The sequence below is a fragment of the Mobula birostris genome, chromosome 1 (assembly GCF_030028105.1).
Source record: "Mobula birostris isolate sMobBir1 chromosome 1, sMobBir1.hap1, whole genome shotgun sequence".
In the NCBI taxonomy this organism is placed as follows: Eukaryota; Metazoa; Chordata; class Chondrichthyes; order Myliobatiformes; family Myliobatidae; genus Mobula; species Mobula birostris.
Window position 1 is genome coordinate 6640349 of NC_092370.1, and position 18957 is coordinate 6659305.

Below are 18957 nucleotides of genomic sequence, written 5' to 3' on the forward strand. Positions count from 1 at the left end.
GGGTGGGAGGGGAGGAAATACAAGGTGCCAGGTGATAAGTAAAACTGGGAGAGGGGAGGGGTGAAGTAAAGAGCTGGGAAATTGATTGGTGAAAGAGATAAAAGAATGGAGGAGATGGAATCTGACAGGAGAGGATAGAAGACCGTGGAAAAGGAGGAAGGCAGAGGAACACCAGAAGGAGATGATGGGCAGGTAAAGAGAGAAGGTGAGAGATGGAAACGAGAATGGGGTCAGATCTTGTGGGAGCATGTTAAAGAGAAGTTGTCCTGAACTGGGATGAATCTTTGGAGCACATTAAAAAGAAGTTGCCTTGGGCAGGGTCTGATACCACAGGAGCACATTAAAGACGTTGCCCTAGGCTGGGTCAGATCTTGTGGGAGCACATGAAAAAGGATACCCCGACCAGGTTGAATCATATGAGAGCATATTAAAAAGTTGTCCTGGGCCTAGTCAGGTCCCGCGGGAGCATGTTAAGTGTGTGGTTTTAAAAAAGGAATTCTGAAATGAGTGTGTCGGTGTGCGTGCATGACCTTCGCAAAATGATTAACATGACCTCAGCGTTGGAGATGTTCGGTAATGACACTGCTTAGCACTGCATGGTACAAGCCATGCCACCTATGACATTATTGCCAAAATTGTGGCAATCCACACTGTGGCTCTTTAGAGAGTCAGAAGGCTGTATGTTTGATTGTAGCACCTTCTATTGGGTCAACTAAAGATGGTACTGTCCCTCTTAAACAGATTTTTTATGATCACAAGACTCTATTGGACGTTAATAACTTAAAATACTGCGGGTCTACTGCATCAGTAAGTTGCTCGTTGGCTAAGAAACTGAAGGAGCTGGACGGCGCAAATTGTGCTGCTGTCTGCGTCAGATAGGTGTCGGAAGAGTTGGTACATGAAGGCCATGTGCAGTGATCGACTTAGTTACTTTTCTTGTGATCGCAAGGACCCGTTGATGTGGAATGCTGCAAGTCCAAGTCACCGGCAGACGGGGAGGAAGCTGCATGGCCTCGGTCGTATCAAGGACTAAACCTCCAACCGTGGTATCACTTGTTTAGAGTTGCCCAGGAAAGAGGCATCAGAATCAGTGTGCTCCGTCGGAATGCTGGGGGCACTGTGGTGCAGCATCCAAGCTGGAGTCGGAGCTGCCCCCCAGAGTTTGCTTGGCAGAGGACAAGCTGTATTGTCTATGAATGCACACTGCTGCAACATTCATGGACTTGGGGCCTTGGACTATTTTTTTGTGAGACTATAATTTACTGATAACTTATAACTTGCTTGCTATCTTATATGTGCTACATGTACCTTGTGCTGTATGTGACTGTAGAGGGAGACAGAGTAGGAAGGCTTTGGCTGAATGGAGCTTAGGCGTTAACGGGTCGAGGTGAGGTACGTTCCCTGTGTAGAATACAAACAGGAAGTATGTGTGTGAGGCCAGTGTTCTGTGCTCGGTGTCAGATGTAGGAAGTCCTGGAGACTCCCAGCCTCCCAGACGGCCAGATCTGTGCGTCGAGCTGCAGCTCCTTAAGGATCACGTTAGGGAACTGGAGATGCAGCTCGATGACCTCCGTCTGGTCAGGGAAAGTGAGGAGGTGATAGAGAGGAGCTATAGGCAAGTAGTCACACCAGGGACTCAGGAGACAGATAAATGGGTAACAGTCAGGAGAGGGAAGGGCAAGAGTCAGAGGCTAGAGAGTACCCCAGTGACTGTCCCCCTTAACAATAAATATTTCTGCTTGAGTACTGTTGGGGGGAGCGACCTACCTGGGGGAAGCAACAGTGGCCACACCTCTGGCACAGTGTCAGAAGGGTAGGGAAAGGAAGAGGATGGCAGCAGTGATAGGGGACTCTATAATTAGGGGGTCAGACAGGCGATTCTGTGGATGCAGGAAAGAAACACGTCTGGTAGTTTGCCTCCCAGGTGCCAGGGTCCAGGATGTTTCTGATCGTGTCCACGACATTCTGAAGTGGGAAGGAGAACAGCCGGAGGTCATGATACATATTGGTACCAACAACATAGGTAGGAAAAGGGAGGAGGTCCTGAAAACAGACTACAGGGAGTTAGGAAGGAAGTTGAAAAGCAGGACCTCAAAGGTAGTAATCTCAGGATTACTGCCTGTGCCACGTGACAGTGAGTATAGTAATAGAATGAGGTGGAGGATAAATGCGTGGCTGAAGGATTGGAGCAGGGGGCAGGGATTCAGATTTCTGTATCATTTGGACCTCTTTTGGGGCAGGTGTGATCTGTACAAAAAGGATGGGTTGCACGTGAATCCCAGGGGAACCAATAACCTGGCAAGGAGGTTTGCTAAGGCTATCGGGGAAAGTTTAAACTAGAATTGCTGAGGGGTGGGAACTGAAATGAAGAGACAGAGGAAAAGGCAGTTGGCTCACAAATAGAGAAAGCTTGGAGACAGTGCGAGAGGGAGGATAAGCAGGTGATAGAGAAGGGACACGCTCAGACCGATGGTTTGAGATGTGTCTATTTTAATGCAAGGAGTATTATGAACAAAGCGGATGAGCTTAAAGTGTGGATCAGTACTTGGAGCCATGATGTGGTGGCCATCATAGAGACTTGGATGGCTCAGGGGCAGAGATAGTTATTTCAACTGCCAGGCTTTAGAGGTTTCAGAAAGGACAGGGTGGGAGGCAAAAGAGGTGGGAGAGTGGCACTGTTGATCAGAGATAGTATCACGGCTGCAGAAAAGGAGGAAGTCATGGAGGGATTGTCTATGGAGTCTCTATGGGTGGAAGTTAGGAACAGGAAAGGGTCAATAACTCTTTAGACCACCCAATAGTAACAGAGACATCGAGGAGTAGATAGGAAGACAGATTCTGGAAAGGTGTAATAATAACAGGGTTGTTGTGGTGGGAGATTTTAATTTCCCAAATATTGATTGGCATCTCCCTGGATCAAGGGGTTTAGATGGGGTGGAGTTTGTTAGGTGTGTTAGGAAGGTTTCTATACACAATATGTAGATAAGCCTAGAAGAGAAAAGGCTGTACTTGATCTGGAATTGGGAAATGAATCTGGCCATGTGTCAGATCTCTCAGTGGGAGAGCATTTTGGAGATAGTGATCACAATTCTATCTCCTTTACCATAGCATTGGAGAGGGATAGGAACAGACAAGTTAGGAAAGCATTTAATTGGAGTAAGGGGAAATATGAGGCTATCAGGCAGAAACTTGGAAGCATAAGTTGGGAACAGATGTTCTCAGGAAAATGTACGGAAGAAACGTGGCAAATGTTCAGGGGATATTTGCATGGAGTTATGCATAGGTACGTTCCAATGAGACACAGAAAGGACGGTAGGGTACAGGAACTGTGGTGTACAAAGCCTGTTGGAAATCTAGTCAAGAAGAAAAGTTTGAGAAAGGTTCAAAAAACTAGGTAATGATAGAGATCTAGAAGATAAGACTAGCAGGAAGGAGCTCAGGAATGAAATTAGGAGAGCCAGAAGGAGCCATGAGAAGGCCTTGGCGGACAGGATTAAGGAAAATCCCAAGGCATTCTACAAGTATGTGAAAAGCAAGAGGATAAGATGTGAGAGAACAGGACCAATCAAATGTGACAATGGAAAAGTGTGAATGGAACCAGAGGAGGTAGCAGAGGTACTTAATGAGTACTTTGCTTCAGTATTCACTATGGAAAAGGATCTTGGCGATTGTAGGGATGACTTACAGCAGACTGAAATGCTTGAACATATAAATATTAAGAGAGGCGAGGGAGGAAATTGCTGAACCTCTGGCGATGATCTTTGCATCATCAATGGGGACGGGAGAGGTTCCGGAGCATTGGAGGGTTGCAGATATTGTTCCCTTATTCAAGAAAGAGAGTAGAGATAGGCCAGGAAATTATAGACTAGTGAGTCTTACTTCAGTGGTTGGTAAGTTGATGGAGAAGATCCTGACAGGCAGGATTTATGAACATTTGGAGAAGGATAATATGATTAGGAATAATCAGCAGGGCTTCGTCAAAGGCAGGTCATGTCTTACGAGCCTGATGAATTTTTTTGAGGATGTGACTAAACACATTGATGAAGGTATAGCAGTAGATGTAGTGTATATGGATTTCAGCATGGCATTTGACAAGGTACCCCATGCAAGGCTTAAGAAAGTAAGGAGGAATGGGATCCAAGGGGAGATTGCTTTGTGGATCCAGACCTGGTGAAGAGTCTTGGCCAAAAACATTGGTTGTTTATTCATTTCCATAGATGCTGCCTGACCTGGTAAGTCCCTCCACCATTTGTGTGTTGCTCTAGGGTACAGCCAGCCCAGGCAAGAAAGGCATAACTACCCTTTGCACAGCAGATTACACTTACTGGAGACATGATAAGAATGTAACGACAGGATACAAACACACACACCAACTTTTGCTTTACTAATTTCAAAGGGTCATCAATTGTCAGCTTGCAGATTGACTTATAACACCTCTATTGTGAACAGCGGTTGATCTTACAAGTAACAAAATTCAGACATACCCAGTTTACCAAATGGTCAATATCCGTAACTACTAGTCAGTTCTGTATAAAAATGCATTTCTCTGCTTGGAATTCAGAACTGTGTGGTGACAGGGGCCAGTGCGAGTTTTCAGAGTCCAGTTAATTGGCAACAGCAGGGGGCAGGATTTTTTGATGGGAGTAAAGTATAGGGGGGGGATGTCAGAGGTAGGTGTTTTTTAAAAACACAGAGAGTGGTGGATGGGTGGAACATGCTACCAGGCTGATGGTAGAGGCAGATACGTTAGGAACATTGAACAGACTCATTGACAGACACATGGATGATTTTTTTAAAATGGAGAACTATATAGGAAGGAAAGTTTAGACTAGGTTAAATTGTGTACTGTGCTGCTGTGTTCCATGTTCTAGTCAGTGGCTGTGCAAAGTTGCAATGATAGAGCTGATCACGTCTGCATGGCTAAAATAACGATGGCTTTGATCTTAGAGAAAAAACGCTGAGGGTGGGAAGTAGCTGGAAATAAGGTTTGAGACGTTCCAGTATAATTGCACTTCTTAGAATTCTAATTTTATAACAAAACAGAAAAAAATTATTAAATTCCCTAGGTCGATGAAAGTTCATGTTGTGTGGCCTTTGCACATTTGACTTAAGGAGAATCGATGGCTCAGCGGTTTTGCCCCTCTCCTAGCCTCATCCGCCTGGACCTGGAGAAGCCGGATATACAGAGAGCCAATTTCAAACCAAGCTGTTGAGAGCCACTACGTCTGACCTCAACAACAGAGATATGAACCCATCTGATACACTTCAGAAATTCAGATGTCAAATATATTACATATTTTAAAGAATTAATATACTTAACAACTATCCACAATCTATGGACTCACTTACAAGGACTCTTCATCTTACGTTTTTTTCCTTTCATATTTGCACAATTTGTTGTCTTTTGCACACTGGTTGTCCACCCTATTGGATGGGTCTTTCATTGATTCTATTAGGGTTATATTGAGGATGCCCATAAGAAAATGAATCTCACGGTTGTATATCGTGACATATACAATGTCTATAAAATATATTCACCCTCCCCCCCGACCCCCAGGAAGTTATCATGTTTTATTGTTTTACAACATTGAATCACATGGATTTAATTTGTTTTTTTATAATAGAAAAACTTTTTCGTGTCAAAGTGAAAACAGATCTCTACAAAGTGATCTAAATTAACTACAAATATAAAACACAAAATAATTGATTGCATAAGTATTCACCCCCTTTAATATGACATATCAAATCATCACTGGTGCAGGTAATTAGTTTTAGAAGTCACATAATTAGATAAATAGAGATCTGTTTGTGGAGACCTGTGTGCAGTCAAAGTGTTTCAATTGATGGTAGTAAAACTACACCCATACCTGGAAGGTTCAACTGCTGATGAGTCAGTATCCTATACCATGAAGACAAAAGAACTCCGTGAAAAGGTTATTGAAAAGCACAAGTCAGGAGATGAAAATTTCAAAGACACCGAGTATCCCTTAGAGTACATTTAATTCAATCGTCAAGAAATGGAAAGAGTATGACACAGCTGTAGAACTGCCTGGAGAAGGCCATCCTCAAAAAGTGACTGGCCGTGCAAAGAGGAGACTAGTGAGGGAGGCCACCAAGAGACCAATGACAGCTCTGGAGGAGTTACGAGCGTCAGTGGCTGAGATGGAAGAGAATGCACAAACAACTGGTGCTTCACCAACTGCAGCTTTATGGGAGAGTGGCAAAGAGAAAGCCGCTGTTGAAAAGTTTCAGATGAAATCTTAGCTAAGAATTTTCCTGAAAGCATGTGGAAGACCCTGACGTCAGCTGGAAGAAGGTTCTATGGTCTGATAAAACTAAAATTGAGATTCTTGGCCATCAGATAAACACAATGTTTGGCATAAGTCAAACACGACATAACATCAAACACACACCATCCCTACCGTGAAGAATGGTAATGCCTACATCATGTTGTGGTGATACTTCACTGCAGCAGACTCTGGAAGGCTTGTGAGGGTACAGGGTAAAATGAATGCAGCAAAATACAGGGAAATTGGGAGGAAAACCTGATGCAGTCTACAAGAGAACTGTGATTTGGGAGAAGATTTGTTTTCCAGCAGGACAATGACCCCAAGCATAAAGCCAAAACTACACAGGAATGGCTTAAAAACAATATCATTAATGTGCTGGAGTGGTCAAGTCAGAGTCCAGACCTCAATCCAATTGAGAATTTGTGACTTGAAATGGGCTGTTCACTCACAATTCCCACACAATCTGCCAGAGCTTGAGCAGTGTTGTAAAGAAGAATGGGGAAAAATTGCAATGTCCAAATGTACAAAGCTGATAGAGACCTATCGACACAGAGACAAGGCTATAATTAACTGCCAAAGGTACATCTACTAAATACTGGCCTGAAACGTGTGAATACTAATGCAATCAATTATTTTGTGTTTTATCAAATAACACACACGAAATGCTGGAGGAACTCAGCAGGTCAGGCAGCATTTATGGAAAAGTACAGTTGATGTTTCAGGCAGAGATCCTTCGGCAGGTCTGGAGAAAAAAAATCTGAGGAATAGATTTTAAAAGGTGGGAGGAGAGGGAGAGGGGAGAGGGAGAGAGGAGGGAGAGAGGGGGGAGAGGGGGGAGGGGGGAGGGAGAGAGGGAGAGAGGGGGGGGAGGGAGAGAGGGGGGGAGGGAGAGGGGGGGAGGGAGAGAGGGGGGGGAGGGAGAGAGGGGGGGAGGGAGAGAGGGGGGGGGAGGGAGATAGGGGAGGAGGGAGAGAGGGGGGAGGGAGAGAGGGGGGAGGGAGAGAGGGGAGGAGGGAGAGAGGGGAGGAGGGAGAGAGGGGGGGAGGGAGAGAGGGGGGGAGGGAGAGAGGGGGGGAGGGAGAGAGGGGGGGAGGGAGAGAGGGGGGAGGGAGAGAGGGGGGGAGGGAGAGAGGGGGGAGAAAGAGAGAGAGGGGGAGAAAGAGAGAGAGGGGGAGAAAGAGAGAGAGGGGGAGAAAGAGAGAGAGGGGGAGAAAGGGAGAGAGGGGGAGAAAGGGAGAGAGGGGGAGAAAGAGAGAGAGGGGGAGAAAGAGAGAGAGGGGGGAGAAAGAGAGAGAGGGGGGAGAAAGAGAGAGAGGGGGAGAGAGAGAGACAGAGAGAGAAAGAAAAAACACAGGGTGATAGTTGAAACCTGACGAGGGAAGGATAAAGTAAAGAGCTGGGAAGTTGATTGGTGAAAGAGAGAAGGCCATGGAAGAAAGAAAAGTGGGGTGGAGCACAAGAGGGGGGGCGGGGGCATTACCAGAAGTTCGAAAAATCAATGTTTGTTTCAGTGGAGGCTACCCAGACAGAATTTAAGGTGTTGTATCTCCAACCTGAGTGTGGCCTCATCATTACAGTGGAGATGGTCATGGATTGACATATCGGAATGGGAATGGGAAGTGGAATTAAAATAGGTGGCCACTGGGAGATCCCGCCTCTTCTGGAAGATGGAGTGTAGGTGCTTGACGAAGCAGTCTCCCAAATTATGTCGGGTCTCACCGATATACTAGAGGCCACACCGGGAGCACCGGACACAGTATATGACCCCAACAGACTCACAGGTGAAGTGTCGCCTCACCTGTATGGACTGTTTAGGGCCCTGAATGGTAGTGAAGGAGGAGATGTAGAGGCAGGTGTGGCACTTGTTCTGCTTGCAAGAATAAGTGCCAGGAGGGAGATCAGTGGGGTTGTAAGGATGTGTGCAGCACAACTGGCAGGTGTGTTTACTGACATTTTTAATCTCTCCCTCTCCCTGTGTAGAGTGCCCTCCTGCTTTAAGTTATCCACCATTGTCCATGCACCAAAAAAGACCAAGGTAACACGCCTGAACGACTAGCGTCCTGTCACACTCACCTCAATAATAAGCAAATGCATTGACAGGCTGGTCAAGGACTACATCTGCAGCTTGCTACCACCCATACTGGAACCCCTACAATTCGCCAACCGACACAACCGATCGACAAGACGACGCAATAGCCATTGCTCTACATAACATCCTTACACATCTGGAGAAGAAGGATGCTTATGTGAGAATGCTGTTCTTGGACTACAATTCAGTATTCAACACCATAATTCCATCCAGGCTTGACAACAAGCTCAGAGACCTCGGCCTTGACCATGCCTTGTGCATCTGGATCCTGGACTTCCTATCAGATGGCAGGTGGTAAGAGTGGACTCCGTCACCTCCATCCCTCTGACTCTCAACACAGGAGCCCCTCAGGGCTGTGTACTGAGTCCCCTCTTTTACTCCCTGTATACCCATGACTGTGTCGCCACCCATTGCTCCAATCTGCTAATTAAATTTGCCGACAACAGTACATTGATTGGGCTCATCTCAAACAATAACGATGTGGCTTACAGGGATGAAGTCATCTCTCTGACACAGTGGTGTCAAGAAAACAACCTCTCCCTCAATGTCGCAAAAACAAAGGAGCTGGTTGCAGATTACAGGTGGAATGGAGATGAGCTAACCCCTATTGACATCAATGGATCTGGGGTCAAGAGGTAAACAGCTTTAAGTTCCTCCGCATCCACATCATCGAGAACCTCACGTGGTCTGTACACACCAGCTGTGTGGTGAAAAAGGCACAACAGTGCCTCTTTCACCTTAGACAGTTGAAGAAGTTTGGTATAGGCCCCCAGATTCCAAGAACTTTCTACAGGGGCACAATTGAGAGCATCCTGACTGGCTGCATCACTGCCTGGTATGGGAACTGTACCTCCTTAATCATAGGATTCTGCAGGGAGTGGTGTGGACAGCCCAGCGCATCTGTAGTTATGAACGTCCCATGATTCAGGACATTTACAAAGACAGGTGTGAGAAAAGGGCCCAAAGGATCATTGGGGGCCCAAGTCACCCCCAACCACAAACTGTTCCAGCTGCTACCATCGGGATATGGTACCGCAGCATAAAAGCCAGGACCAACAGGTTCCGGGACAGTTTCTTCAACCAGGCCATCAGACTGATTAACTCATGCTGATTTGAGTACATTTCTATGTTACATTGACTGTTCTATGTATTATAAATTACTATGATTGCACATTGCACGTTTAGACAGAGACATAATGTAAAGATTTTTACTCATGTAAGTGAAGGATGTAAGAAATGGACAAGGGAGTCACATAGTGAACAATTCTTGCAGAAAGCAAATATTTGTAATTAATTTAGATCACCTTTTAGGGATCTTTTTTCACTTTGACATGAAAGAGTCTTTTTCTGTTGATCAGAGTCAAAAAAGCCGAATTAAATCCACTGTGATTCAATGTTGTAAAACAATAAAACATGAAAACTTCCAAGGTGGGGTGAATACTTTGTAATAGGCACTGTATGTATTTTGATAATAAACTTAACTTAAAACTTTGAACATAATACCTTTGGATATTCCAAATTTCTTTCGTTCTCACCAGATGGTCCATTGTACGGGTTTTCCATTAGTAGTTTCTTCAATTTCCTCAGTTTGGGCCGTGATCTCTTCAACTCCCAGTAGCTTTTAGCAAAACCAAAAATCTGTATCAATTACAACACAGAAAATTAAAAGCACTGTGTAGCATTTGAATTTCTTTCTTAAAGAAAGGGGTTGGCTATCTTTGAATTATTAATATATGTAATCTCAGTTAATTAATCCATTAAGAGTTCAAATCTCTAGATGGAAGATTAAACTCAGTTCAATTAATTAAACACATTACTCACTTAAACTACTGTATAAAACCAATTCATTTAGAACTGTCCTACAAGACAGAAAGCCCGCAGCCTTTACCAACATACATCCACAGCAATGTGGCCGCCTTTTAGGTGTCAGCCACTCAGGAAGACACCACTTTGTCAAGGCAGTCTAGGAATAGCAGAAAGTTACTGGCTTTGCTTGTATAAGCAACATACACAAAACGCTGAAAGAATTCAGCGGGTCAGGCAGCATCGTGGAGGGAAATAAGCAGTAACATTTCAGACCGAGATCCTTTATCGTAACTGGAAAGAAAGGGGCCTGAAGCCAGAATTCACCCCCTTCCGTAGTCTGTCTTCTGCCCCCTTCCTTTCCATTCCTGAAGGGCCTCAGCCCAAAACTTTGACTGTTTATTCCTCTCCATAGATGCTGCCTGACCTCCTGTGCCCCTCCAGCATTGCGTGTGTGTTTCTCAACATTTCCAGCATCTGCAGAATCTCATGTTGCTTGCTTGCATAAGGTTGTGCATGAACTTCTTTTTTTAAAAAACCTACACCATTTCTTTATATTCAAATTCCCATGAACACAAATAGAAATAATTCAGACTTTATTTGCTAACACAAGCTTTTATAAATTGAGAGAACTGGGTATTAAGGAATACACCCAAGGAAGTGGGATATGCCCAAGAAAGTGGTGAGCGTGAGTAATGAGCTTCTAGTGGAAGTGGTGAATGCAGGTTCAGTTTCAACTTTGGACAGGTACATGGATGGAAGGGGTATGGATTCTCTCTCTCTCACACACACCCCAAGTTATCAATCTGAAAATGGGGAGAGCCATTCTGGCTCCCCTCTTACCCCTTCTCTGGGACTAGCTGCAGTAGTCGGATCTCTGGCACTGAGTCTGGTTCTGCAGTGCAGAAGGGAGGGGGTAAAAGAGGAGAGCGGTAGTGATACGGGACTCGATAGTTAGAGGTGCAGATAGGAGGTTCTGTGGTCGTGACTGAGAATCCAGGATGGTTTGTTGCCTCCCGGGTGCCAGGGTCAAGGATGTCTCTGATCGATTGCATGACATTCTGAAGTGGGAGGGTGATCAGCCAGATGTCGTGGTGCACATCGGTACCAATGACATAGCAAGGAAGAGTGAAGAGGTCCTGGACAGTGAGAAAAGAGAGCTTGGTAGGAAGTTGAAAAGCAGGACCTCAAGGGTGGTAATCTCAGGATTGCTACCTGTGCTAGGTGCCAGTGAGGGTAGGAATAGGATGTTCCGGAGGAGGAACAAATGGCTGAGGAACTGGGGTAGGGGGCAGGGTTTCAGATTTCAGGATCATTGGGACCTCTTCTGGGGCAGGTGGGACCTGTACAAGAGAGATGGGTTACACTTGAACCACAGGGGGACCAATATCCTTTCAGGGAGGTTTGTTAGTGCTATTGGGGAGGATTTAAACTAGATTTGCAGGGGGATGGGAACCAGAATGCCAGAGCTGACAGTGTGGCTGGGGTGAAAATAAATGATATTGAAAGTTTAAGCAAATCTGCTGATGGAAAGGTTGTGAGTGGTAAAAATCTTCTGAGGTGTATATATTTCAATGCTAGTATTGCGGGGAAGGCGGATGAGTTGAGGGCATGGATTGACACGTGGAATTATGACGTTGTAGCAATTAGTGAAACTTGGCTACAGGAGGGGCAGGACTGGCAGCTTAATATTCCAGGGTTCCGATGTTTCAGATGTGATCGAGGCAGAGGAATGAAAGGTGGGGGAGTAGCATTGCTTGTTAGGGAAAATATTACAGCAGTGCTCAGGCAGGACAGATTAGAGGACTTGTCTACTGAGTCCTTATGGGTGGAGCTGAGAAACAGGAAAGGTATGGCCACATTAGTGGGATTGTATTACTGCCCACCCAATAGTCAACGAGACTTGGAAGAGCAAATCTGCAGAGAGATAGCAGGCAACTGCAGGAAACATAAAGTTGTGGTGGTAGGGGATTTTAATTTTCCATACATTGATTGGGACTCCAATACTGTTAGGGGTCTAGATGGTTTAGAGTTTGTAAAATGTGTTCAGGAAAGTTTTCTAAATCAGTATATAGAGGGACCAACTAGAGGGGATGCAATATTGGATCTCCTGTTAGGAAACGAATTAGGGCAAGTGACAGAAGTCTGTGTAGGGGAGCACTTTGGTTCCAGTGATCATAACACCATTAGTTTCAATTTGATCATGGACAAGGGTAGATCTGGTCCTAGGGTTGAGGTTCTGAACTGGAAGAAGGCCAAATTTGAAGAAATGAGAAAGGATCTAAAAAGCGTGGATTGGGACAGGTTGTTCTCTGGCAAAGATGTGATTGGTAGGTGGGAAGCCTTCAAAGGGGAAATTTTGAGAGTGCAGAGTTTGTATGTTCCTGTCAGGATTAAAGGCAAATTGAATAGGAATAAGGAACCTTGGTTCTCAAGGGATATTGCAACTCTGATAAAGAAGAAGAGGGAGTTGTATGAAATGTATAGGAAACAGGGGGTAAATCAGGTGCTTGAGGAGTATAAGAAGTGCAAGAAAATACTTAAGAAAGAAATCAGGAGGGCAAAAAGACATGAAGTTGCCTTGGCAGTCAAAGTGAAGGATAATCCAAAGAGCTTTTACAAGTATATTAAGAGCAAAAGGATTGTAAGGGATAAAATTTGTCCTCTTGAAGATCAGAGTGGTCGGCTTTGTGCGGAACCAAAGGAAATGGGGGAGATCTTAAATAGGTTTTTTGCGTCTGTATTTACTAAGGAAGCTGGCATGAAATCTATGGAATTGAGGGAATCAAGTAGTGAGACCATGGAAACTGTACAGATTGAAAAGGAGGAGGTGCTTGCTGTCTTGAGGAAAATTAAAGTGAATAAATCCCCGGGACCTGACAGAGTGTTCCCTCGGACCTTGAAGGAGACTAGTGTTGAAATTGCGGGGACCCTGGAAGAAATATTTAAAATGTCGCTGTCTATGGGTGAAGTGCCGGAGGATTGGAGAGTGGCTCATGTTGTTCCGTTGTTTAAAAAAGGATCAAAAAGTAATCCAGGAAATTATAGGCCGGTGAGTTTAACGTCAGTAGTAGGTAAGTTACTGGAGGGAGTACTAAGAGACAGAATCTACAAGCATTTGGATAGACAGGGGCTTATTAGGGAGAGTCAACATGGCTTTGTGCGTGGTAGGTCATGTTTGACCAATCTGTTGGAGTTTTTCGAGGAGGTTACCAGGAAAGTGGATGAAGGGAAGGCAGTGGATATTGTCTACATGGACTCCAGTAAGGCCTTTGACAAGGTCCCGCATGGGAGGTTAGTTAGGAAAATTCAGTCGCTAGGTATACATGGAGAGGTGGTAAATTGGATTAGACATTGGCTCGATGGAAGAAGCCAGAGAGTGGTGGTAGAGAATTGCCTCTCTGAGTGGAGGCCTGTGACTAGTGGTGTGCTATAGGGATCAGTGCTGGGTCCATTGTTATTTGTCATCTATATCAATGATCTGGATGATAATGTGGTAAATTGGATCAGCAAGTTTGCTGATGATACAAAGATTGGAGGTGTAGTAGACAGTGAGGAAGGTTTTTCAGAGCCTGCAGAGGGACTTGGACCAGCTGGAAAAATGGGCTGAAAAATGGCAGATGGAGTTTAATACTGACAAGTGTGAGGTATTGCACGTTGGAAGGACAAACCAAGGTAGAACATACAGGGTTAATGGTAAGGCACTGAGGAGTGCAGTGGAACAGAGGGATCTGGGAATACAGATACAAAATTCCCTAAAAGTGTCGTCACAGGTAGATAGGGTCGTAAAGAGAGCTTTTGGTACATTGGCCTTTATTAATCAAAGTATTGAGTATAAGAGCTGGAATGTTATGATGAGGTTGTATAAGGCATTGGTGAGGCCGAATCTGGAGTACTGTGTTCAGTTTTGGTCACCAAATTACAGAAAGGATATAAATAAGGTTGAAAGAGTGCAGAGAAGGTTTACAAGGATGTTGCCGGGACTTGAGAAACTCAGTTACAGAGAAAGGTTGAATAGGTTAGGACTTCATTCCCTGGAGCGTAGAAGAATGAGGGGAGATTTGATAGAGGTATATAAAATTATGATGGGTATAGATAGAGTGAATGCAAGCAGGCTTTTTCCACTGAAGCAAGGGGAGAAAAAAACCAGAGGACATGGGTTAAGGGTGAGGGGGGAAAAGTTTAAAGGGAACATGGGGGGGGCTTCTTCACACAGAGAGTGGTGGGAGTATGGAATGAGCTGCCAGACGAGGTGGTAAATGCGGGTTCTTTTTTAACATTTAAGAACAAATTGGACAGATACATGGATAGGAGGTGTATGGAAGGATATGGTCCGTGTGCAGGTCAGTGGGACTAGGCAGACAATGGTTCGGCACAGCCAAGAAGGGCCAAAGGTCCTATTTCTGTGCTTTAGTTTCTATGGTTCTATGGTTCTTCTCCTCACGAGTCCCTCCTCCTTCCTTTTATCCCATGGTCCACTCTCCTCTCTGAAAGTGCTGGGACTTTATTCCTTTCCAATGGATGCTGCCTTTGCTGCTGAGTTTCACCAGCATTTTGTGGATTTCCAGCACCTGCACAACCACTTGTGATCTGAAGTTAACTTCGTTCTCAAATGTTGTCCAATTCCTGTCGAGCTTTTCGCACGTTTTCAGGCATCTCCTCAAACTCCAAATGAAATGTAGCCGCTATTGTGCCTTCTTTGTAACTGCATCGATATGTTGGGCCCAGGATAGTTCACTGATATCCTTCAGGACAGGAATCCTGCCACCCTTACCTGGTCTGGCCTATTTGTGACACCAGACCCACAGCAATGTGGTTGAGTCTTAAATGCCCTCTGAAATGGATTTAATAAAATACAATATTTAATTAAATACAAGCCATTCAGTTGTATCTAACCACTAAAAAGAAAATAATAAGGAATGAACCCGGATGACAGCAGCAAAACCAACCCCGTCGACCCCGCAAAGTCCTCCTTACTAACATCTAGGGACTTGTGCCAAAGCCGGGAGAGCTGTCTCACAGACTAGTTAAGCAACAGCCTGACATAGTTGTACTAACAGAATCATAAAAAAAGGGTGGGTAATGTAGCAGGATCCCTAGTCCCATCTCCAGCCGTCTAGATTCTGTCTTGCCACTGGATCCAGATGGGAATTGGGAAGAGAGAGTGAGGCTGACGCTGCGCAACTCTCCCTCACTTAAATCCAAATCATGCACTAGTCTTGACACCATCATAATGGTGTCGAGGTCCTCATCGACGTCAACGATGGACGAACAACAGTGTCCATTTAGGAATCGGATGGCAGAGGGGAAGAAGCTGTTCCTGAATCGTGGAGTGTGTGCCTTCAGGCTTCTGTACCTCCTACCTGATTGGAACAGTGAGAAAAGGGCATGCCCTGGGTGCAGGAGGTCCTTAATAATGGACACTGCCTTTCTGAGACACCACTATTTGAAGATGTCCTGGGTACTTGGCAGGCTAGTACCCAAATTGAAGCCAACTAAATTTACAACCCTCTGCAGCTTCTTTCGGTCCTGTGCAGTAGCCACCCACCCCCCCCCCCAACCCCGTACCCTTCCTGAAGTCCACATCAGCTCTTTCGTCTTACTGGCGTTGAGTGCCAGGTTGCTGCTGCGACACCACTCCACTAGTTGGCATATCTCGCTCCTCTACGCCCTCTCGTCACCATCTGAGATTTTACCAACAATAGTTGTATCATCAGCAAATTTATAGATGGTATTTGAGCTATGCCAAGCCACACAGTCATGGGTATAAACAGCAGCAGTCCCCAACCACCGGGCCACGGACCGGTACCGGGCCGCAAAGCATGTGCTACCGGGCTGCGAGGAAACGATATGAATCAGCTGCACCTTTCCTCATTCCCTGTCATGCACTGTTGAACTTGAACATAGGGTTGCCAACTGTCCCGTATTAGCCGCAACATCCCATATATTGGGCTAAATTGGTTTGTCCCATACGGGACCGCCCTTGTCCTGTATTTTCCCCACTAAGGTAGAGTGTTCCTGTGAAACCTTTCGTGTCCAAATGGCGTGAAGCGAAGAAGCAATTACCATTTATTAATATGGGAAAAATTTTTGAGTGTTCCCAGACCCAAAAAGTAACCTACCAAATTATACCAAATAAGACATAAAACCTAAAATAACACTAACATATAGTAAAAGCAGGAATGATATGATAAATACACAGCCTGTATAAAGTAGAACTAATGTATGTACAGTATAGTCAGGAAGATTAAGCCAAAACTGATTTGTGGGGGAAAAAAAAAAATCGGCACGTACACGCATGCGCACATCACATATGCGCATGTCGGGGGGGGGCGTCACGTGATGACGTGGGATTGAGACGTGTAAATCCAGCTCTCCCGTAAAAAATCAGCAAAGTACCGTTTAAACAAAGTAAAGTTAATAAATACTTTCCGAAAACTACTTAAAAACTTCGTAAGACTACTCTACGATATGCCTCGTAAACCGCAACAGAAGAAGTCTGTTATTGTGAAGTCGCCGCGAGATGGGAAGTAAAAAGGGCCTACTGCAGCGATGGAGCCTCAGATTCAGGTTGGATCTCCTTCGGAGGAGACGTATTTTATCTCTGGCGTAGAAGAACAGGGAGCAATGGCGGCGGTAGCAGTCTCTTGGAAGAAGATGCCGGAATTGCGCATGCACAAAGAAGTACGCATGCGCAAATCGACACAACTTAAACTACAAGAATCGACGGCCACTGCAACTAAAAGCGACTCAGAGTCAGAATTGGATATCGCAGAGAATACAGATGAAGAAGAGGAGGAAGAACTGGAAGAGACTGGAAGTAAAGGAGACGATGGAGACATAAGAGAGGCTTTATTGCAATTAACAGCTGAACTAAGAAAATTAAGAACAGAGCTTAGAGACGTGAAGATGTGCTATGATAAAGCTATGAAAAGACAGGATAAAATGGATAAGAAACTTCAGAAGATGGAAAGAACAATGGAGCATATTAACAATAGACTGGAATAAACAGAAAATGATGTGATTGTCTGGAATACGGAAAGAAATCCACTCTTGGAGAAAGTGGACATGTTGGAAAATTTTAGTAGACATAACAATATTAAAATTGTTGGTCTTAAAGAAGGTATAGAGGGAGATAATCCAATAAAATTTTTTCAAAGATGGATCCTGAAAACCTTGCGAATGAAGGAGGAAGACCGATCAATTGAAATTGAGTGGGTACATAGAGCTCTGAGACCAAAACCACAAGATGCTTTTGGTTTGGGAATGTACAGTAAGTCTTTGTGGGCACACACTCATCCACACAGGTTTTAATGAAGTCGGTAACAACTGCAGCATACTCATCCAGGTTCAAAGATGAATTCCTGAATACAGTCCAGTCCACCGATTCAAAGCAGTCCTGTAGGCACTCCTGTGTTTCCCTTGTCCAAACTTCTTGGTCCTCCCCACTGGTGCAGCAGTCTTCAGTCTCTGCCTGTACTCAGGAAACAGAAATACAGCCAGGTGATCAGACGTCCCGAAGTGAGGGTGTGGAATAGCACGGTAAGCATTCTTGATGTCGGTGTAACAATGGTCCAGTGTGTTGATTCCTCTGGCACTACAAGTGATCTGTTGATGGTAGTTGCTTAGTGATTTTTTCAAACTGGCCTGGTTAATACCTCCCAAAACGATGGTGAAGGCGTTAGGATGTGCTGTTTCATGCATGTTGATCCCATTGCTCAGATCATCTAAAGCCTGACTGACATTGGCCTGAAGTGGAATTTATACTGCTACCAAAATGATCCTGGAGAACTCCTGCGGTTGGTAAAAACGACGGCACTTAACTGTTACATTCTTTCTTCCAGCCTTCAATCTCAGGTGTGGTCGACCCTCTGTGAGTGATGACTGCTATCAAACGTGTTTCGTGATAAACTCTTCGTGATGCTTGGACACAGCGATCTTGTTGCACTCTTGTCCACCTGACCTGGAACATCTAATGATTAGTGCCATCCATTCTACTTAACAAGAGAATTCTCCTCCATGATCCTGACCACAGTTTACATACTGCCAAAGGCCATCAGCAAACAAGAAACAGACTACTCCAATACCTTTCAAATTATTGTCAATTACTTCAATCAAGCTTGTTTGAAGAAATCTCGGTCCAATTATCATGCAGCACCAGGGGTCCCAACGCAGTCGAACATTGCTATACTACAATCAGGAATGCCTACTGTTCCATGCCTAGACCACATTTCGGTAAATCTGATCACTTGGCTGTCCTCCTCCTAACTCTATACAGGTAGAGGCTAAGAACCTAGGCTCCAGAAACAAGGACAACAAAGAGGCGGACACAGGAGACAGAGGAGCAACTACGGGTGGACTGGCCTGTGCTCAAGAACTCAGAGGATCTGAACAAATACACCACGGTTGTCACAGACTTTATAAAAACAGTCCCCACAAAATCATTCAGAGTCTTGCACAACTAGAAGCCTTGGAAGGCCAGATCAGTGGATTTCAGGTCCGAGGACCAAGTAAAATACAAGAGGTCCAGATACGATCTCCAGAAAGCCATCTTAGGTGTGAAGTGGCAATTCCAGACTAAACTTCAATCACTGAAGGATGTTCAACAGCTTTTGTAGGGGTTGCATGCCACCACTGCCTACAAAGTGAAACCAAGCAATATAGGTGACAACAAAGTTTCACTCCATAGGAACTCAATGCTTTTTATGCTGGCTTTGACTGTCAAAACATGAAGGAACCATCACAAACTCCCACAGACCTTGTGATTTCAGTCTC

At 44.9% G+C, this 18957-nt stretch overlaps 1 protein-coding gene across 1 annotated transcript in view; it reads right to left on the reverse strand.

Moving 5' to 3' along the window:
- dscc1 (DNA replication and sister chromatid cohesion 1) overlaps positions 1-18957 on the reverse strand; it is a 79720-nt gene that overhangs the window by 34944 nt on the left and 25819 nt on the right. Inside the window, exon 3 of the mRNA XM_072282373.1 lies at positions 9883-10017. Coding sequence (XP_072138474.1) covers positions 9883-10017 — 135 coding nt within the window. The remainder of the gene's footprint in view (positions 1-9882; positions 10018-18957) is intronic.